The sequence below is a fragment of the Salminus brasiliensis genome, chromosome 23 (genome assembly GCF_030463535.1).
Source record: "Salminus brasiliensis chromosome 23, fSalBra1.hap2, whole genome shotgun sequence".
Lineage (NCBI taxonomy): Eukaryota > Metazoa > Chordata > Actinopteri > Characiformes > Bryconidae > Salminus > Salminus brasiliensis.
The window spans coordinates 27,283,460-27,306,426 of record NC_132900.1 but is presented as its reverse complement, the minus strand read 5'-3'; the positions used below and the strand labels follow the sequence as shown (position 1 = coordinate 27,306,426).

The 22,967-nt window shown below is 43.0% G+C and overlaps 1 protein-coding gene across 1 annotated transcript; it reads left to right on the top strand.

Annotated features, from left to right (window-relative positions):
• Nucleotides 1-9,794: 9,794 nt before the first annotated feature.
• Nucleotides 9,795-13,161, top strand: mc4r (melanocortin 4 receptor). The gene has a single exon (XM_072669093.1). The coding sequence runs from the start codon at nt 10,503-10,505 to the stop codon at nt 11,508-11,510; it is 1,008 nt and encodes a 335-aa protein (XP_072525194.1). The 5' UTR covers nt 9,795-10,502; the 3' UTR covers nt 11,511-13,161.
• Nucleotides 13,162-22,967: the final 9,806 nt, after the last annotated feature.

The following is a 22,967-nucleotide window of genomic DNA, read 5'->3' as shown; positions in this document are numbered from 1 at the left end:
CAACCTCAAGCAGCTTAACCTGTGTCCGACTGTAACCTTAACAAGCGTACTAACCAAATGGCTAACACACTAACCACAACAAACCTACAAACTACCATATTAACTAAATAACTGAATAACTTTTCAATCAACAAATTCACCAACTAACCAACCAACCAACCATACTTACAAATCTACTAACCAACTGATTAACTACCTAATTATTTATTACTATTAACTACTATTAACTAACCTTCCAATAAACCTCTAAAAACTATTTAACCAACATATTATCTAAACAAAACATACTATCTAACTAACCTACTGAATAACTACCTAATTATCTAACTACTGAACTAACCTTCCAATAAACCTCCAAAAACTATTTAACCAACATATTATCTAAACAAAAAAAAAACATACTATCTAACTAACCTACTGAATAACTACCTAATTATCTAACTACTGAACTAACCTTCCAATAAACCTCCAAAAACTATTTAACCAACATACTAAAGAAAAAAGCAAAAAATGTTTTCCTCCCATTATTTTTTTTTTTACTTTAAAACTTTAAGTAGTTTTGAAACCAGTACTTTTACACTTTTACTGGAGTAAAAAGCTTAAGTTGATAGTTCAACTTCTATAGAAGTCTTTTTAAACTCTAGTATCTCTGCTTCTACTTGAGTAATGAGTGTAAATTTTTTTGACGCATTTGCCTATCAGGTGAAGAACATTAAATGAACTGGCTGATCATTCCTGCGTTTATTTGATTAATTATTGAATGCCTTGGGTTGTGATGGCAAATCATTACCTAGCTCTAAATGAAGACAAGCCATCACCTACCCTAAAGCTCTAACGGCTGTTACAGGTTAACATTTACGCTTATGAAGGTGTTAATTCACTCTACACTGTTAAAAGTTTAAGATCCTTCGAGGAACGTTTGAAGGTTCTTCAATTTGAAGCTTTGAAGGAACCTTCAAGGAACCTTTTTCTTCCCCAAAGCATCTCCACTGTTTCAGATTGAAAAACCTCCAAATGTACATGAAGGCACTTTAACAGTGTAGTTATTGATTCATGAAGTAGGAATAAGTAGGCAGTTAATCACCAATTATTGGCTTGATTGGGCTTTATAAGGGTGTTATAACTGCATTATAATGTTCACCTATTTACTACTATTACTAATAATTATTATTAGTATTAATATTATCAGTAGTTTTAGTAGTCATGTAGAATTTTACTAATAAGCATTTTTCAGAGTCACTATATTGAGGAATTAAAAGAAAAACACACCGATCAGCCATAACATTAAAACCATCTTCCTAATTATATAGTTCCCCATTGTGTTGTCAAAACAGCTCAGACCCATTGAGGCATGGACTCCACAAGACCTCTTAGGTGTCCTGTTGTGGTTTTTGGCACCAAGACATAAGCAGCAGATCCTTTAAGTCCTGTAGGTTGTAAGGTTGGGCCTCAATGGATCACATGAATGAGCTTTAGTTAGTCAGCTATTTAGTTAGTCAGAAGGTTAGTTAGCATGTTTGTTGGTTAGCTTGTAGGTTTGTTGGCAGGTCAGTTGATTAGTTAGATAGTTTGGTTGGATAGTTAGAAGGTTAGTTAGTAGGTTAGTTAACTGGTTAGCTAGTTAGTCAGGTAGTTGCTGGGTGCTTAAATAATTAGTATGTTTGTTGGCTGGTAGGTTAGATAGTTAGTCAATAGGGCAGTTAGTTGATAGGCTAGTTAGTATGGTTTTATAGGTTAGTTGATTATTTAGATAATTAGGTAGTTACTATGCCTGTTAGTATATTTAATGGTTAGTTAGTAGACTTGTTGATTGGAAAGTTAGTCAGTTATTAAGGTAGTCAGATTGGTAGGTACTTGGTTGGTTGGTTAGTTTGTTAGATAGTTTGTCAGTTAGGCAGTAGGTTAGTTAGACATTTGTTGGAGTATGTTGGTTAAATAGTTTGTATCAACCTACTGACTAAATACCCAATTATCTAACGACTTAACTATCCATCCAATAAACCTACAAGCTATTTAACCAACATACTTCAACAAATATCTAACTAACCTACTGCTTAACCAACAAACTATCTAACAAACAAACCAACCAAACAAGTACCCACCAATCTGACTACCTTAATCTGACTACCTGAAAACAAAGGCCAAAAGCTTAGGCCGTGTCACAGGGGCCTATAGTGCACTACCCCACCTTCCCCTTTTTTTTTTCTTTTTTTTTTTAATGATGTCGGAATGAAAACAAATGGAAATGAAATAGAAGTAATGAGACTATTCTTAAAATGTAAGGAAAAGAAAGATGAATAAAAAGTAGTCTGAAAATGAATTACTACAGTAAAGTATAGATAACCAAAATTCTACATAAGTAAGATAACGAAGAATTTGTATTTTATTACTTGACACCTCTGAAGTCAGATACCAGCTCTTGGCTTAATCAGGGCATCATAGTGGACACTCAGAGAGTAATGCCTGATACAACACAACTGGAAGAGCTCTGGAAAACTGAGCAAGAGCACCCTAGTCATTGCTTAATAGGCTTGTAAGCAACAGCATTGTAAGGGCATAACAGGTTGCTGACTTACGGGTTTTCATTGTTTCCAAAGCACAATATGAACAGACTGTTAAGCTCAAAGAGTTTCTACTCTGTGTTTCCAAAGCACAGTGGGAGGAAGCGTCCGAATCTTGGCCCCACCTGTTAAATTACACAATGCAGGCCTGCTGTGAGTGCCTGGAAGGCAAATTCCAGTCACCTGTGAGACAATCTTTCATAGGGTGGAGTTACGAAATTACACAGACAGTAAATACTTCCTTGTATAAAATGTTACCTACAGTTCTCACACTGGTGGAATCCTTACTGCAAGCTAAGTACGTGAAGGATGAGGCTTGTCCAGTCTTTGTGCCAGCTCGAGCTGCTGCTCCAGCAGCGTCTTACTGCAGCTGAATGCACTTGTGGAACAGCAGGGACTCTCGGAATTGGCGGATCATTTGGCATATGTACTTTAACAGAGGCTTTCAGAGGCAGCAAGTCTGCAGTCTTCTGCAAAGGACACAAAAACGCATGCTAGTGAATAACAGCTTGCTACAATGCACAGAATTAACATGTGAATACTACGGAAAACGGGTGATCAGACAGGATACTTTCACTGAAGGGTAAAATTCTTACAAAGTCATTATAACCAGGTGCACAGGGCCACCTAATCTCATATTCCAGTATACGTAAAAGCATCTTTCCAACAGCAACAACAACCAAAAAGCAAAAAACTGAGTAGAAGTTGAAAAGTAGCAGCTCAGAAAATTGCTTAGTGCTGAGTAACAGTCGGGTTTCACAGTCATCCTATCGGGTGCAAGAGAAATGGTCAGGCGTGAAGACCTAAGTGACTTTCACATGGATCAAGTTGTTATGGTCCAGATGGCTGGTTCAGTTTCTCCACAACAGTAAGGCTTGTAGCCTGGGGCACCCCAGGGCAGTGTACTGAGTCCTCTGTTGTTCACCCTGCTGACTCATGACTGTGTTGCGAAACACAGTTCTAACAGCATCATAAAGTTCGCCGATGATACAACTGTGCTGGGTCTCATCAGCAAAGGCGCCGAACGTTGTTTCGTTTCACTGTGTACTCTGTATGTAGTTGAAATGACAATAAAACCCACTTGACTTGACTTGACTTGTGTTCCCTGTCAGTTGTGTTGGGAGGTTGGACAAATTGTTGGGTGCCCAAGACTCATCAATATGTGAGGGTAACAAAGGGCTATCCCATCAGACTTGTACCAACCTTGTGGTACAAGTCTTAGAAGATGTTTAAAGATGGTTACGAGAAGAACACCTCACAACACACAGTGCAGCGCCCCCTGCTATGTAGCTGCAGAGCTGTCAGAGTGCCCATGCTAACCCCTGTCCACCATTAAAGGTGCATACTAGGGACACACAGGCATTTGGACTAGAGCTTGGAGCAATAAAAGAAAAGTTGTCTGGTCTAAGGAGTCCTCTTTTTGTTGTTTTTTAACATTACTAGCATGGCCAGGTACCCATGCACCGTTTACCTGTGGAATGTGCTGGATCTACAGCATATCTGCAGTGGATACGCCTGGCAGCTGACAGGCCTTAAAGTATCAGCTAGAACTCAGTCAGGTGAGGTGTTTTTGGTGGCACACAGATGACCATCAGCATATTAGCCACATGGTCTTAATGTTTTGGCTCATTTTTGTAAGAAGCAGGACAGGACAGGAAGATGTTGGTGCAAAAATCCTTTGGTTGACTGTACTGCTTTTGCAGCGTTTACTGACACTAACGTCAAGTCAGGTGCTGCTCGTTGCCATGATAACAATGATGATGCTAGCTTGGCTAATCTGGATCACATATGAGAATGTCACATCTTATAAGATCTAATTTCAAATAATCAGATTTGCGTATCCACATTCAGTAACTCCAGAAACATCAGATCTGATGACTTGAACCACTGAGGACACTGGGGACACATGAGGGTTGTCGTGGTTAGGATGTTGTGGCTGGGGGGGCTTCAAGTAGACCTAAACTGTAAAACTGTGGCAGAGTGTTGGAGAGAGAGTCAAATACCTCTCAAATCAGGCAGCGATGTTAATGAGCGTTAATGCAGACACATTGACTCAATTACCAAAACTAATGAATAGACCTAACAGCCCATATTGTTAAATGATCTCCTTCCATTTCAACTCAAGGGTCTCACAATGCCAACATTAATATATATATATATATATATATATATATATATATATATATATATAATATGTATATATGTAGACTTTGTGTTTAGACATTTTTAGGCTGTGGTCAGTCAGCTGTGGTGGGCAGTGGGCAGGTGTCAAATAACGAAATACAAATACTTCGTTATCTTACTTAAATAGAAATGCTGGTTCGTTGCCTCATTACTCTTATTTAATTTCCGTTTGTTTTCATTCCAGTCATCCTTCAAAAAAAATAAAAATCCAGAAAGTGTGACACAGCAGACGTCTGTAGTCTAGTATGAAGACTGTGTCCGTGGCAGAGACTCAAGAGAACTGCAGTGAAACTGGAGTCCGGACTAAGCCCCACATTTACATTCCAATAAAGCTTATTGATCACACGCCTCTGAAGTTTGACTTTTTGCACCATTACAAAACTTCTAGACAACGACTCCTCATATTTTCCTCCATGAAGCTCATGTTAATGCTCAGTAGAGCACAGAGACGCTCCTTTAATAGAGCTGATATTACTGAAATGCTTCATTTTCAATGGGCAGATCTGCAGCTGAAACTGGAGCCTAGTGCAGCCCAACATTTTTAACATCAACATTTTAATAGAACATTCTCCTCATTATGGCTTTTAGAGAAATGTGTTTTTGGGGAGGAGGGGTAGTGCACTATAGACCCCTGTGGTGCGGCCTAAGCTTTTGGCCTTTGTTTTAAAAACCTTGACTTTTCTACTTTAAGTAGTTTTGAAACCAGTACTTTTACACTTTTACTGGAGTAAAAAGCTTAAGTTGATACTTCAGCTTCTATAGAAGTCTTTTTAAACCCTAGTATCTCCACTCACTTCAACCTGAGTAATGAAACCTTAGAACTCCCGGCCAGACACATTTTCTTTATTACATCCCAAACAGAGGACACGTCTGGGGAAAAATAGGACGTCTGGTCACCCTAACTTCTTATTACATCCAGCAATCAGCAGGATAGGAGCTAAGGTCTGTTTTACTGCACTCTTACCCTGCTTCAATCCCCTTTTCAACCATCCCTCATCAACGCTCCCCTCAGGGAATCCCCCCATCTTAAGGCATGTTCCGTTACTATATTGGCTCCAGTGATGTTTGTTAGATGAGCTCGCTCATAAAGGAGCACAGGGCTGAGTGAACTTCAGCAGCAGCACGTGAATGTATTCCGATGAGTCCACTTGTCACTGTCCCCTTTTCCATCTGTGCTGTGAGTACCCACCACATGAACACCCTCTGAAACTGGATGATGAATCAGGTACATAGGGAGTTTCAATGCAACACCAATTACCTGGGTATTGATGTCTGATGTCAGCACTATTTTCATCACGGCCAGGGAAAGAAGCACACAGTCCACCCGAGCACCAAAGAGCACCGATCAAATGCTACGTTCATGCAGACAGTGCACCACGTCCCCTGTTTGATTAAGTCTACTCAATGTGCCTGAAAACAGTCCACAGCACCCCCAAACACCATTCACTCGACTTGTGCTCTCAGATCTGAAGTTTTATCATCTAAATATGTGTGATTTGTTAGGCCTGCTAGCAAACTTGAAGATAGCCGGCTACGAGTCCAAACACGAAAGAAACAAATGCTACGTTCATGCAGATTGGGTGCGGAAAAAATGATATTTCTGTTTTTACATTTGTATTAAAAATCATCATAAAAGGCTGAAAACTGACAGATTTCAATAATAAAAAAAAAAAAAACGTGGTGTTTGTTTACTTCTGACGAGACCCATTGAAAGCAGCTTTACTGCTAGCACAGCATATAGCATTAAGTTAGCTGGATCATGTCAAGTGAAATAGACTGAAGTATATATAGCCCACTGCTAAACGCAGCTACACAACTGACCAGCAGGAGGGATGGGGGAACTGTATCAAAGAACTGTAATTGTTTGTAACACTGGGAGACACTGAGAGGCTAAATGTCAAAATCAGTGGCACTAAGAATTTCCATATTTCCATATCTAACAGATGCCCAACACTCTCCCCAGAACCTCTCAGAATGACCAGAGTGGAACTAAGCCTCCCTTCCCACTCGATTAGAGCAGCAGGGCCAGCTGTTCGCTCGCACACTAATGGCCAAACTAGGGACTCATTTCTTCTTATCTATTTGTGTCATTTATATTGAAAAAAATACGTTTGTGGACACCCCTTCTAATTAATGCTTTTATCTTCTTTAAGTTGCACTCATTGCTGACACAGATGTGCAAATGCACACACACACACACACACAGCTTGTCTAGTTTCTGTAGAGACGTACTGCCAATAGAAAGTTCAATAGGACTCTCTGGAGCAGATAAACATGAACCTATTGGCACCATGCCTAACACTAGATGGGCTAGAGGGGGATAAAGACACCCAGCATTGAGCTGTGGAGCAGTGGAACTGTGCTGCTGTCACTCGAATAAGAGATGGTGCTCCATTCATTACTTTTGGGATAAGTTGGTTAATTGGGGTTGAGGTGATCTTCCAACACGCTGACCTCACCAACGCTCTTACCGCTAAATGCAATCCTGTCCTCACAGCAGTGCTGAGAGCTCAGTGCATGACGTCCTGGGTTTGATTAAAAGGCAGAGCAATCGGTCTACTCGATGTGCCTGAAACAGTCGACAGCCCCCCCAACACCATGCACTCGACGTTGTGCTCTCAGGCCTGAGGCTTTATTTTCTTAATGTGTGTGATTTGAGCCTCAGTTTGCTGGAACACGGCCTGTGCTTTTAGCCTGCTAGAACTTGTGGAAAGCCGGCTACGAGTCCAAACACGAAAGAAACTGCCTAATTCGTACCTTCTGGTAGTTCTGTTGTGCTCTCAGATACGAGTTTTTATCAAACAAAGGCTTGTGTCAGTGCTCAGCCAACAGAAAACCTGAATACCACTCAAGCCTAGTCACTCTTTATTGTGAGTCTTGTGGTTAGCATTCATTTTTTTAGGGTTACACAGAATCTCATTTACCATAGAATTCCTTTGTATTTCTAGATACAGCGATCAGCCATAACATTACAACCAGCTGCCTAACTCCACAAGACATCTGAAGGTGGTCCTGTGGTATCTGGCACCAATAATTAAGGATTAGCAACAAACCCTTCAAGTCCTGTAAGTTGGGAGGTGAGACCTCTGTGGATCTGAGCCTTAGGCACCCCTAACCTTGTTCACCAGTTGTGCTTAGGTAGAGCACTTTTGGTAAGGACTGAACGCCCTACAAGACCTGCCTGACGTTTTGAAGACCATGCAGTCGTCTAGCCATCACTTTCCCATTTTCCCTGCTTCCAACACATCACTTTCAAGGCCTGACCTCTCGACAGGTGCCATTTTTACAAGATAATCAATGTTATTCACCTCAGTTTGTGCCACATTGCCGTAACCTCATGTCACTTTAGCCAAAGGTCTGTGACGTCAATGCAAAGTCATTTACTTCTTGATTTTCATAATTGTGGTACGTAAGCTGTTGAACATGAAAGCTAAAGGATGGCTTTGTGGGGAAAGGCGAGTAGCCTTCAACTGAACTTAACTGAAGTGCTAACAAAATAAATTATAGGGAGTTTGTCTTGAAATATATTCTGTAGATCTTCTCAACTGACATATCTAAGCTAGGGCCGTTGTAGGAACAGGTCAAAGCTGCTCAATTCGCCCCTTACCCTACATGTAGTGAACCAGCACAGAGGTGCTTGGTGTCTGAGGGTGGAGCTACGAGGCTAATGCAGCTACTAAAAAACAAAAATGACCTCATCAGCCTTGTTGACATAATAGTGGCATAAAACACAATGATACAGGCATTAGGTGTTTACACCATGCTAATTAGGCTAACTAGGTCCCATTAGCTTATGTGTCAGATACGCAGCCTTGTAGCCCCAGTGCAAAACTAAAGAAGCAAACTTAGACCCCTAATACAGAATATTGACGAAAGTATTTGGACATCCCCTTTTTGTCTTGTTTCTTGCCCAATGCCCAATGGGGAAATGGGCTTATTTGGGCGTGTACTAGATTCTCCCCTTACCCTATGTGTAGTAAACTGTGGCCCAGAGGTGCTCGGTGTCTGATGTTTTGCTTCTTTAGCTTTGCACTGGAGCTACGAGGCCAATGCAGCGAACAAGAAACCTCTAGCCTCACCAGTTAGCCTTGTTGACACAGTAATGTCATAAGCCACATCAGCAAGTCTTTTTCGGTTTGCTTAGCCACTGAATGCTGTTTGAGACAAGCGTGTAATGATATAGGCATTAGCCATTTATACCATGCTAATTAGCACACACATGCTTCCATTAGCTTATGTGTCAGATACGCAGCCTTGTAGCTCCAGTGCAAAACTTCAACCCCAAATACGGAATATGGACAAAAGTATTGGGACACTTGTCCCAATGTTTCTTGTTTTGTTGCAAAATCAAGGGTGTTAAACAGCACATGAATTTGACCCGTCGTAATCAGGCATATCGTAATTATGAAATACCGTCCCCAGTTCGAGATACCAGCGATATTGCTAAATACCGCGGTACATGGTAAAGCTCATTCGGAAACGTCCCGATGAGGTGAAGGCTCCAAATAATGTGTTCCATTTCATGTTGATGCTTTAAATCAAGTCTGCCCACGTACTTGGCTGAGGAGAGGGGACACTCGATGCATTGACAATGCCAAGTGATGATGCTGGCGTGGCGTACGACTTAGAGCTGCGTGATCAATGAGGCCGAGAGGGAGCCAGAGCGAGAGAGACAACGTCGGGACACGCGGCATTAAGCGGCATCGGTAACGAGGTTGTTTATCAAACGCAGAGGGACAAATTGACTCATGAATAAAAGCAGAAGACACAAAGTGGAGGGAACATCGTTCAAAGACGCAGGTAATCAGTGCACCCCCTCCGAGTCCACTACTGACATTAATATCACAGTGCGTAAGTTCTTATTCATATTTATGCCGTCTCCAGACCCATCTCTGAAAGATCCGTCCTCGATGGAAAGGAGCGTGCTTTCATCCCTCTCAAACTAGGCTCTGATTGGATGCAGGAGTTAGAGGAGGAGTCAGTGATCAGAGTGCAGAACCCTGGATAAGGGGGGGAAGTGAGTATTACATGCCAGAGTGTCAGGAGATGCTCTGGCAGTCTGCAGTTTGCCTTGGATTCTTGCATTCCTCAGTCCGTTTTTTCTGCTGGGTTCAGCGCTTTTGCTTTAACTCCGGCTACTGGGACCTAGGAGACTGCCTGCACAGCTCAGCTCTCACTCTGTCTGCCTCCTTCCTTCAGCCTCCGACTGCCTCATGTTGCTCCGTTGCTCTGTCACTTTGTCGCGAGAGAAGATGAAAGCTGGTCAGGGGTGGTGACACAGCCGTGGCTGAGGATTCAGAATGCGGGTTGTTTTCCCCTTCCGAAGGAAAGACTTCTTTACTCAACTGTCCTACAGGTGGGCTGAAGATGTCAGTATTTTAGGGAGTCCTCGGACTACATGCAGACAGACATTGTGAGGTGAGAAGATCAATGCCACCCACACTTTTGGTGCATCTGGGTGCTCTGGAGACTGCAAAGAAGATCATGCTTCTGTAATAATCGCAGTTCGCTATGCAGTAATTGAATGACCAGTTCCCTGCAGGACCCTTCTAGACCTTCCCTGGGCAACCTGTTAATCTCCAGCACTTGAACTTGAACCCTTCTTGAATCGCAGTTCCTCTAATGTGATTAGGGACTTTTTCCTTTCCTGGCTACCCCCGGTTTGCCCTTCAGGGGGCTTCAGGGGACTCCAGGCGATTCCATAAAGCTGCTGAGAAAGTTCTACAACTAAAATGGACTGACTGAACGAAATCGAAGATGAACATGACACAGCACCATGGGCTGCACCATTCCCACAGGAACCACAGTCTGGTTGCTCAGGCTGGAAGCAAGGCAGAAAGGGGATCCAGCTCAGGCTGCTATGAGCAACTGCTGGTCTCCACCGAAGTGTTCCTCATTCTGGGACTGGTCAGCCTGGTGGAGAACATCCTGGTGATTGCAGCCATTGTCAAGAACAAGAACTTCCACTCACCCATGTACTTCTTCATCTGCAGCCTGGCGGCAGCCGACCTGCTGGTCAGCGTCTCCAACTCCACAGAGACGGTGGTCATGGCGCTCATTACTGGTGGCAACCTGAGCATCTCCGGGAGTGTCGCCAAGACCATGGACAACGTTTTCGACTCTATGATCTGCAGCTCCCTCTTGGCCTCAATCTGGAACCTGCTGGCCATAGCCATTGACCGGTACATCACCATCTTTTATGGCCTTCGCTACCACAACATCATGACCCAAAAGCGGGCGGCCACCGTCATTGCCTGCATCTGGGCGTTCTGCACAGCTTCCGGTGTGCTCTTCATCATCTACTCAGAGTCCCCCACCGTCCTCATCTGCCTTATCAGCATGTTCTTCGCCATGCTGGCCCTCATGGCTTCGCTCTACGTCCACATGTTCCTCCTGGCCAGGCTCCACATGAAGCGAATTGCCGCCCTTCCCGGCAACGGACCCGTCCAGCAGGCGGCCAACATGAAGGGCGCCGTGACCCTCACCATCCTGCTGGGCGTGTTTGTGGTGTGCTGGGCGCCCTTCTTCCTGCACCTCATCCTCATGATCTCCTGCCCCAGAAACCCTTACTGCATCTGCTTCATGTCTCACTTCAACATGTACCTCATCCTCATCATGTGCAACTCAGTCATCGACCCGCTCATCTACGCATTCCGCAGTCAGGAGATGAGGAAGACCTTCAAGGAGATCTGCTGTGGCTGGGCCTCGGACCTGAGCTGCGGATGGACCTGTGGAGGCTACGGGCTGTCCTCTGATTGCGTGTGAGTGTGTGATGATGAGTAGCTTACGGTGGTTGTTCCCAACCCTGATCATGGAGAACCTTCTGCCCTGCACATTTTTAGGGCAGGGGGTTCTCCAGAACCAGAGTTAAGAACCACTGGTTTACACCATGCTAATTTCTGAGGTATCAGCTTTCCAAACATACATACATACACTATATGGACAAAAGTATTGGGACACCTGCTCATGTATTGTTTCTTCCGAAATCAAGGGAAGTTCATCCTGCTTTTGATGGAGTAACTGTCTCTAGGCTTCCTACTAGATTTTGGAGGAGCATTGCTGTGAGGATTTGATTGCGTTTGATGACAAGAGTGTCAGTGAATGTCAGGATCTTGGATGATCACCGCCCTACCTCATGATCCCCAACTCCCCAACACTCATCATTGGACCGAGCACCATCCATTATTCCAGAGAACGCAGTTCCACTGCTCCACAGCTCAATGCTCCCCTCTAGCCCACGTCTGACATTAGGCATGGTGCCAATAGGTTCATGCTTATCTGCTTCAGACAGTCCAATTCTATGGGCAATAGTTCTCTGCAGGGACAGCTGAATAGTGCATTCGTTAGAAGCGGTGTCTATAACTATTTGGACATAAAGTGCGTCAATTTTGGTTGATTGACTATATTTGGGCTATATTTGGGAGATTGGGGATTTTTCCATCAGCTGTAACCAGTGATGTGAAGTTATGGTTGCTACGTAACACGTTTGGCACGTTTCTGCACTGTATTGACAGACCATCGCAGGGTTATACTGAGCAGGCGGAATGTTAAATCAAGCTGTGGTTAATTAATTATGAGGTAATTAATGTTAATGACTGAGGTGTTCAGGAGCAAAAGAGGGTCATCTACACATCACATAGCAGACTCAGTGCCTGGATATGCAAACCTCGTTCACTCTCTGTCTCTGTGGATGAGAAGCTGTTTAGGGCCTTGTCGATTCAGTGTTGTTTGTTCACGTATTGCGATGTTTAAACTGTGGTGAGACATGTGTTGATATGACTGTATTGTGAACCTCGCAGTAGGCACTGTGCCTTCTTCTCCGTCAGTGTCCACGTCGTCAATGAAGTCAGTGAAGTAGCTGCTCGGACCATCTGCATTATTGAATTAGCTATTGTTTTTCTCTCTGTGGTCGTGGATCAGAAAAAAAGGAGAAATCAATACAGCATGACTGTCACAACCAGTCTGTCCCAGCATCTTGAATGTATGTATGTCCAGAAGGTCAGCTACAGCAGGCACCTATCGATCGATTTCAGACAGTGCAGTACTGGGGGGAGTTTGTTTATAATGTAAACACTCAGGCTGTGCCTTGGAGACCGGCCCTGTGTATTGTCTTGTGTTCTGTAACATAGAAAGAGATTATTAAAGCAGCATCAAAATAAAGTTTTTTTTATATTGATTTTCGTCTCAATTTAAAGAATTTAAAGAGATTTCAAACCGTGAATCAATTCAGTGGATTTAATTCAGTGTGATATTAATAAACCCTTGTGTTGTTTTTTTCTGTTTTAACTGATGTGTAACAATATTATAAACCTCTTTCTGTAACTGTATTTCTAGACATTTTTAAATTTGTCATACATCATTGTTGTTACCTACCTTGAAATTGGAACTATACAACTACAGATAACTGTATACATACATGCCGTTACATACTGCATATATATATATATATATATATATATATATATATATATATATATATATATATATATATATATGCAGTATGTAACAGTATATATATACAGTACCATATCGCTGCTGTCTGTCTTTCTGCATCATTTGAACCCAGTAGCTGCTCTGTACACTGTGTAAATTACTCTGGATGAATGGACCAATAGAAATACTCTAAATTACTTGGAATAAACAAAACATTGATCTCCATACAGAGTTTTCATTAGACAGATATACATGATATTGTGTGTATATATATATATATATATATATATATATATATATATATATATATATACACACACACACACACACACACATATGTCTAGATAATTTAATTGCATATATTTTAATTATATCAATGTCAATTATTAAATTAAATTAAAGTTCATTTTTGAAAGTTGTGGCTATATATATATATATATATATATATAGCCACATATATATATATGTGATATATATGTAAGTGTATATATATGTAAGTTCTCCTCATGGAGTCTAGTATTATTTAGAGTTCTCCTCAGATCAACACCTGGTTTGGTGGTAAATCAGTTCTTAATGATGGTAAATCAGGTGAGCTGTTGCAGCTGCTGATGATGATGGAGTTGAACACATCTTCCACGCTGTGCTGGCTGGACTGGGGGGCATCCAGGAGAAACCTGGAGGAACCGAGCTCTGTTCTTCAGACTAGCTCACGAGATCTCTACTACTCAGCACTGTTAAAAGTATAAGATCCTTGAAATCTGTTTGAAACTATAGAGGAACCTTCAAAGAACCTTTTTTCAACCTACAGAACGTTTTATACTTTTAACAGTGATAACAGTGAGATCTTGTTGCTCTACAGTTTTACTGTAACTCTCTTACTGCTGAGAGACACACATAAGGAGTGGTGCCACTCCATCAAATTTCATATGAAAGAGAAAGATCACACTTTAAATATTTAGGTTTGTTTCTGTAGGAGATTCAAGCCCTGCCGTCAGTCACGCTGCTCACTGAAGCTGAAGTTCCTGACCAGCAACAGCAACAGCCCATCGATCGGCCTGTTCAGTCCGTCATTCTCTGCATGACCCGAACTGACCTTACATCTTCACTCAACACATGCAGGGCCTGCGGTACATGAAGTAGTGGGGGGCGTGTGATGCTGCATTCACTGAGGCTATTGGATAAACATCCCCAGCAGACGGCCTGTTATAATGCTGGACTGTTTGTTCCAGCTTATCTCATTATGTAGTGATCATAATCATCTGTTATCTATGACTTATGACTTTGTATCATTCTAATTACAAACCGAACCTCGCCTCACGATGGGGAAAAAGAGCCACGCCACTGAAACATATGAATTTTAATGATTAACAAGGTTATAATTCAATAATAATGTTATTTTCGAGCTCATCTGAGGATCCATTTAAAGCTATGGCAGCTTTTAAAGCAACCAGTATGTTCACATGTATAGTAAATGTAATGAAATTGAACGACAAATATGACTTTTCATTAAAAGGGATTCATATTTAATTTATTTATTATTTAGAAAGTCAAATACCCAGCCCACTCGTTAGAACTCTCCCCCTAGCACATGCAATGCCCCCAACACTGGGAGGGTGAGGAGAGAGAGAGAGACAGACATCTACCCATTTGGAGAAAGCAAGGCTAATTGTGCTCTCTCAGGCTCCGGATGCTGATGGCAAAGCAGCATGACTGGCACTTTTAGTTCTCTAATAACATAATAAAAAATGTAACAATAATAACCGAGAATACATTTTTTAAATATTATTTTTTTAATAAAAGTTTTTTATTTTATTACTATTTATTCACGGTGGTATCTTTGTTTTTTTACAAGTTTACAAAGTTTAGTCAAATATAGTTAATAAAACAACAATCTGAACAATAGCATCTGCTGCAGCTGCAGGCCAAGATGGACAGTAAATGCACTGTTAAAAGTAGGAGATTCTTGAGGAGCTTTTGGAGGTTCTTCAGTTTGAAACTGTGGAGGAACCTCTTAAGGTGCTTTGAGGAACCAGCAAGGAACCTTTTTCCTTTTAAAAACCTGTTCTTGCTGGTTCCTCAAAGCACCTTAAGAGGTTCTTCCACAGTTTCAACCTGCAGAACCTCCAACACTTCCTCAAGGATCTTTTACTTTTAACACCTTTTGACCTTTATAGTGATTAGTAAAGTGTTTATAACCTAATTAATAACAATTAAGAAACACATCATAAACCATTAATAAGCCCTTTATAAGGGTAGCCTTATCATAAAGTGGTACTGAAATTATAATTACTGAATGAAGGAATGAAGGAATACCTGACTTGAAGGAATACCTGTCACTTGAAAGGAAATACAGGGAAATCTACAGCAGGACAGCACTCAGTACAACACCTAGCCTACACGTCAAGACGGACATGGTCATAATGTGCTTCAGAACTGGACATGCCTGGACATGACCGCCATTTATGCAGCACTACTGTATGATCTCCTCTCCCCTAACACCCACCCCACCCCAACTCCCACCCCACCACTATGCCACTACAACTGATTAGCTGTAAGTGCTGTAGATTGCATTGTTTCTGTGACGCATGGCAACCTTTTATGTGTTGGGGAAGCGGAGATGGCTCGTACTTATAGGGTGGAGAGGCTTCTACATGAAAAGCCACGTTGAGAGGACGATGGGAGGATGGGAGGGAGCTGCAATAATAGGAGGCTGTGTTTAAAAAGCTCAATTTGCTGATGGAGCTGTGTAATTGGCATGCGTGTGTTGTTTGCTGGGGCTCGCTCTTTTTGATCCTTCTTGTTTGATGAGGATTCCTAAATGACATTAATCACCAATCACCATGACAACTGCTCATACGTTGTCAGGGTCTCGCAAAAACCTTGTATCTTCAAAATGGCAACTGCACAGGAGAAGAAAAAAAACGTCTAAACTTGCAATGGAAGTCAAAGATTTTAATCCAAGGAGTTGAGAGTCTGCAGTGTTGAGCTACTTTACAGTGGACCCTGAAAACAGCCCATAACATCTGACCCATTATAAAACTCCCACTGAAATGCTCTGTTTTACCAGCGGGAGAACCGAAGAACCACTCACTCGCCTTTCTCTGTTTATAAACCAGCACTGAAGAGCCTATTTAGAACCTGAGTGGAAGAGTGGAGGCTAACGCTAATGCTAATACACACTCACACGCTATAGAAACCCAAATCACACACACAGCACATTTACCCACTATTAACCAGTATCACACCAGCAGACCGGATGGATTATTAATACAGAGATCAGATCAATAGAGGCGGATCCTCAGCATTAAGCAAAGGTGTCAAAAGTATTCACATTCATTTCTCAGGTTGAAGTGAGTGGAGATACAAGGGTTTAAAAAGACTTCTATAGAAGCTGAAGTATCAACTTAAGCTTTTTACTCCAGTAAAAGGACTGGTTTCAGAACGACTTCAAGTAAAAAAAGTAAAAGTAATGGAAGGAAAACAAAGGCCGAAAGCTTAGGCCGCACCACAGGGGTCTATAGTGCACTACCCCCCCCTTCCCAAAAAACTAATTTCTCTAAAAGCCATAATGAGGAGAATGATCTATTAAAATGTTGATGTTAAAAAATGTTGGGCTGCACTAGGCTCCTGTTTCAGCTGCAGATCTGCCCATTGAAAATGAAGCATTTCAGTAATATCAGCTCTATTAAAGGAGCGTCTCTGTGCTCTACTGAGCATTAACATGAGCTTCATGGAGGAAAATATAAGGAGTCGTTGTCTAGAAGTTTTGTAATGCTGCAAAAGTCAAACCTCAGAGGCGTGTGATCAATAAGCTTTATTGGAATGTAAATGTGGGGCTTAGTCTGGACTCCAGTTTCACTGCAGGTCTCTTGAGTCTCTGCCACGGACACAGTCTTCATACTAGACTACAGACGTCTGCTGTGTGCTTGCTGGAGAGTGACGGGACGTGTACAGGTGCGATGGATCGCTTACAGACCAATAGGGAGTCAGAATGGTATGAATGATAGGCGTGATTTATAGGTCTTTTTTTTTAATGATGAAAGGGAAATGAAATAGGATTATCGAGGCTATTTTTAAAATGTAAGGAGTAGAAAGTTCAGATACTTGGGTGAAAATGTAAGGAGTAGAAGTAAAAAGTCAGCTGAAATATGAATAATTACTACAGTAAAGTATAGATAGATCTGGCATTAAGAGACTCAGATCGGATCTGGGCACAAAAAATGACCTGATCTGGGCGTCGCTATATGCGACTTACCGATTTAAAGGCCCTTTACACTCACAGATCACCAGGACCAACGCTCTCCTCTTCAAAAGTGGGTCCTCACTCCTCGCTCCTGACTAGCCAATGTACACTGTTACAAGCAGCTCATATCAACCCATTCCAAGAAGTCAAAGTTCTTTAAAGGGATTTCTCCTCTATCATGTTGTGGAGCCCACAGGGAAAAGTGGCTTGTACTGTAGGGCTGAAGCCCTGTTATTCTGCACTTGAACAAGGTGCTTAACCCTGAGTGGCTCCAGGAGTACCACTAAAAGCTCATTTCCTCTCCCTGCAGCAGGCCTGTAAGTGAGACAGGAAAAAAAGAACAAGGTGGAGAACAAAGAAGAAAAACAAAGGTGCTACAAGTTCCTCGAGCGATGCCATAGTTCCGTAAATCTGGGGGGGCTGCATCGAGACCTCCCATCCGTCCCGGCACCTAGTCTAGTCGCTAAATACCACAGTGAAGCAGAGAGGTGTGGCTCAAGCTTTAGCTCAGCAGGTTCAGCTTTTAGCTTTAGCTCTCCAGGATGCTCAGCCTCAAAAAGAGGGCGGAGCCAGGATAGCTGGTTGATTAGGAGTACGCTGACGTAAACCTGACCCACTTTTAGAACCGCCCATTCCACCTGGAGAGGAGAGCAACACTGGTGAAATCCAGCAGATATTTAGACGCATTTAAACTTTGGGAAGATCTTCATAAGGCAAACGTTCTGCACTGAGGGCCCTGAGGGCCCTGAGGACCCTGATTACATTAACTTTATTAGAAGGAAGACTCAAGCAATGTCACGATGATCAGAGGATCGCTGGTTCGAACCCCCGTCATGCTGCTAGCCATCGGCAGCCGAGGTCCCGAGGGAGCACAATTGGCCTTGCTCTTTCCAGGGTGGGTAGATGGCGCTCTCCCCCCACATCGCTTCGCTGCGGTGCTGGCTGTCACCGGCGTCTGCAGGCTGGTGGGTTGGAGCCGGATATGTGACGCTTCCCTCAGGGCGAGTTAGTTGCCCGGTGATGCTAGTCCGGGGGGGTTATATATATTTTCTTAATAGAGCCTGGAAGGGTTCTTTTGTGGCTTTGCCCAAAGAACCCTTTGTAGGATCTTTATTATTAAGAGTGTAGAGGCCTGGACTTCATGTTGACCAATGTCAGAAAGGCACAAAATAATAATGATAAGCCAATAAGCCAACTGGTTTGTGGTTGCAATTAGAAAAATAGGTTCTCTTACCTTTCGAATATTTATCTAGAACAGTGTTTACAGTCCAAAAACTAACAATCTTAAAGGCACATTAACCTACAGTGCTTGTATGGCCAATGTTATTGGCTTGGCATTCACTGTTGGTCAAATGACCCCCCGTCCTGGAGTAGGAATAGGAAGCAATCTTCCCTGAACCCCAAGTTCCCAAGTCTTTAACTCCGGCTTCACCTAGGGATCGTTCTCAGATTTCCCCAGGACTAATGTGGGATTTTACTCATTGTATCTTCAGCGTTCAAGAGAGCAACAAAAGTAGAATGAACTCATTATGCCAGTTCCTCTAAACGCTGAAACCTCATTTCAATTATGCCCGGAAGATAACTCAGCTTCTGGGGTACAATGATATTCACAGTCACGTCGCGCCAGAAAGCAGGTGGTCCACTTCTATTTTCATCGCATGTGATTAATTAGCAGCCAATAGTGGGTGAGATTTGAATGAAATTCAGCCATTAGAGTGTGACAGACTCCGCAGAGAAACGGGAATGGAGTGTTCCCGGCCTTTATCAATTGCCTGCCTGCTTGCCTGCTTGTGTTTCATTGACACATACAGCAAATGAGCACGGTGATGCAACTTATTCGGTACAAGCGAGACCCACTTAGTGCAGTGGGCTGGTTGTGAACTTGCTGTACTGAACCAGGGCTGGCGTCATGTCGTTTCCCATTAGAAGGGAAAAAACCCCACAACCCCAAGGAACTCGAGTCACTTGCAGTGGAAACACATGAAACTGTTCTTCCAGAGATTCACTACGTTTGTTTCCCTACAAGAACTCGCAACAAGACTGATCCCGTTATCAAAAGTGACGGGTGGAAGAGTGCGTGTCCATGTGATTTGGAACAAAACCAGCGCAATAGCGGCTATGATCAGCTTACGAGCCAAGGAAATGTGAATAAGACATAGGCTTGTATGACCTGAAGTGTTCAGTAGGCCTTTTCAGTGGGTTTATCGGACTGCTTTCATAAAGAAGTGGTGATAATTGAGTACCCTTGTGTCTAAAAGAGGCTATTTCACTGACTGACCGACTTCGTTGAACTGTGTATGTGTGAGAACTGCCTCACGTTTGCTTAGAGGAGACATGTCCTGGGACTGAAGGTCTGAGGACTACCTTTAGCCACAGACACAGAAGGCACACTGCTTGTCAGTAGCGACAGCACGTCTACGCTGCCATTAGCCGCCGGCCTCGGCCAGCACAGGTACAGCTTCGCTAACATCGCCTCTATGCCGTTATCATCGCTACGGTGCCGGCCACCGGCCTCACCTAGCATCACAACCACTGCATTAGCATTGCAATCATGGAGTTAGCATCAATTTTGCAACTTTAGCATTGTTACTGTGGTGACTGCTGACCTCAGCTAACCCCAGCTGCTGTTAGTCACACGGCTCATGCATCGCTATAGTGTCGGCCACCGGCCTCACCCAGCATCACAACCACTGCATTAGCATTGCAATCATGGAGTTAGCATCAATTTTGCGACTTTAGCATTGTTACTGTGGTGACTGCTGACCTCAGCTAACCCCAGCTGCTGTTAGTCACACGCCTCATGTTCATGAGGCCCTGGGCCCCTTCACATCTAAAACTAGTAAGTATGTGGCCTACATCTTAAGGCTCTGAAGGACAGGATTGAGTCACAGGAAATGCTACAGAAACCATAATAGAGGTCATTTTACGTCACAGAATCATTTTCACAATAAAGAGCAGATATTTTGGGCCCAAACTTCCTGTTGTCGAAATTCCTAAACTATCTGAGGTCGGCTCATTTGGCGTTTGGTAGTTGCTTCCAGAAAGAATTTCTGAAGTGGTTTAACTGGACAGTCCACATTTTTGACCCAACCCACCTCACAACACATATAGAGAGCTGAGGCAGCTGCTCTGAGAAACACACACTGCCTCACTGGTGCAAAACGGATGATGCCTTAGAACTAGCCACTTTTGGTTCCTTAAAGAACCGGCTTTGCAAAAGAGACGTATGCGAGTGTGAAGTACCACCTAATAATGAGATACATGTCATTTTACATTTGATTTACACCAAGTGAAGGTTCCTGACACCTTTAAAAGGCTCGTCACACTCACACATCCTTAGAATCATGGTTCTTCATGGAACCAAAAATGGTTATTCTATACTAGAACTCTTTATAGGACTTTTTAATTTATTAAAAAAACAGTTGAAAGAACGTCTCCATGCTTTAAATGTTCTACAGCAATTACAGGTTTATCATGAGACCTTGTCACCATTTAGAATCCTTAATTTTTAATATGGTTAGGTTAGGCAGTCTGAGCCAAAGCGAAAAATGTGGACTCAATGTTGGCATCCTGCTCCCAGCAAGCTGGACTCATTATTCACATCCACAGGCATTTGTTGCATTGCTGTAAGACCACTGCCAAATTCACCCATGAGCTCATCAACATTGTTGAGCCGATTACTCCACACAGCCTTGGACTCCTCTGTGCATGCTGGGACTGATGGAAGGGCTCACAGATACAGAAGGGACTCTAGTATTGTGATATCTCTGGCAATAGATTATGGACTCTTGAGGGAATCAGGGTCTGCATTCAGAGGGATCTCTCTGCATTCAGAGACTCAACAAAATAGTGCAGTCAGGTGGAGGTCTCAAACACTGAGGACCATCTTCACATTCAGGAGGATGTCTCGGTGCCAGCGAAGTGATTATTACACAGCACAAGACGCAATCAGAGGAGGTCTTGGAACCAGTGTGGAGGTGATTAGCATCACTGTCACATTCAAAGGGTGGTCTAGGAACCAACAAGGTGATGACTAGGACCATGGTCACAGTCAGGGGGAATCAACAAGGTGACAGTTAGGACAATTCGCCAGTGATGGAGCGTATAAGCACCATGGATACATTCAGGGGGAGGTCTCTGAACCAACTCGGTTATGACCAGATTCATGGTCGCAGTCTCAGAGCCAAGAATGTGATGCTTAGAACAAATCCCCATCAGGAGGAGGTCTCAGAACTTGTTAGGGGGTGAACAGAAGAATGTTTGCAATCAGATGGAGGACTCGGAACCAACCAGGTGAAGGTTAGGACCATGGTCGCAGTCAGGGGTAGGTCTTGGAACCAACCAGGTGGCGATTAAAACAAGCTGCAGTTAGTGGGGAGATCTCAGACCCACCACTACGATAATGACTATGATCACGGTCACAGTCAGGGGAAGGTCTCAGGATCCAATGGTATTGATTTGAACCAATTGTAATCAGGGGGAGGTCTTGGGGGCCAACAATGTGAAGATTAGGACAAGTCACAGTCAGGGGAAGGTCTCAGAACCAACAAGGTGATGGTTAGGACCATGGATGCAGTCAGAGGGAGGTCTCAGAACCAAGGAGGTGAAGACTAGGACCATGGTTGCATTCAGGGGGTGATTGGGTCTGAAATCGACATGGTCTGAAATGGGAGTAAAAGAGTCGTAATTATCTTAATGAATACATTCCAAGTCAGAGTGAATCGCAGATTTAGAGGCAACTGAAGCTTTTTATTGTTTTTAATGAATATAACTAATAATAGCACATATATTTAACATATATGCTAAGTGTTTATAGCGGTTTACATCAGTAAGCCAAAACATTATGATATATGCTGTTGGTCCTCTGCATGCCACCAAACAGCCCCCACCTACCAAGGCACGGACTCTACAGGACCTCTTAAGGACTTATCAAGTCTTAAGGACTTATTCATGAGATTTGCATGAAGGCCTGGACCCAGGATTCCCAAGTAACACTGCCCAAAGCCCTAGCTGGTCAACTTCCCACAGCTATTCAGGAATGGCTAATGACTATCCTACAAGCCAAAATAGCCGTTTGACTAACACACATAAGATTGGTTAAGAGTATCTGACTGGAACCCATCAAGAGGTGGGATATACCTGTATCTTTATCCCACAGGGTATTTCGGTGACTACCAACGATGAGCAGGGAGGAGTCAGTATGGACACTCTGACCACATACTCTGGCTACATACTCTTCCTCCCCTTAACATTTGTTAAAAGTTGACTCACTTGTGCCACAGTAGGCCTTCTGTCGTTTCGGCCCCATTCGGGAAGGCCTTCATTGCCCTTGCCAGTTCGTAACCCTGACCACGTCACTGGTTTGTTCCTTCTCTGAATAAACGCCCAGTATGACATGCTTAGACACAATGATTACCTTTTGTTTCTTCTCCACCCAACAATGCTTGCCCAGTTTAATGCTTATATAATGACTAGAGTGGAGGGGGAGTCATGGAGTCACCTCCCAGAGGCAGTTCGTGGAAAAGCAAGGGCCAAGTCGATCTGGC

Bases quoted from the DNA above. Each gene is read 5' to 3' on its own strand.
- mc4r (XM_072669093.1), top strand. From the start codon at position 10,503: ATGAACATGACACAGCACCATGGGCTGCACCATTCCCACAGGAACCAC.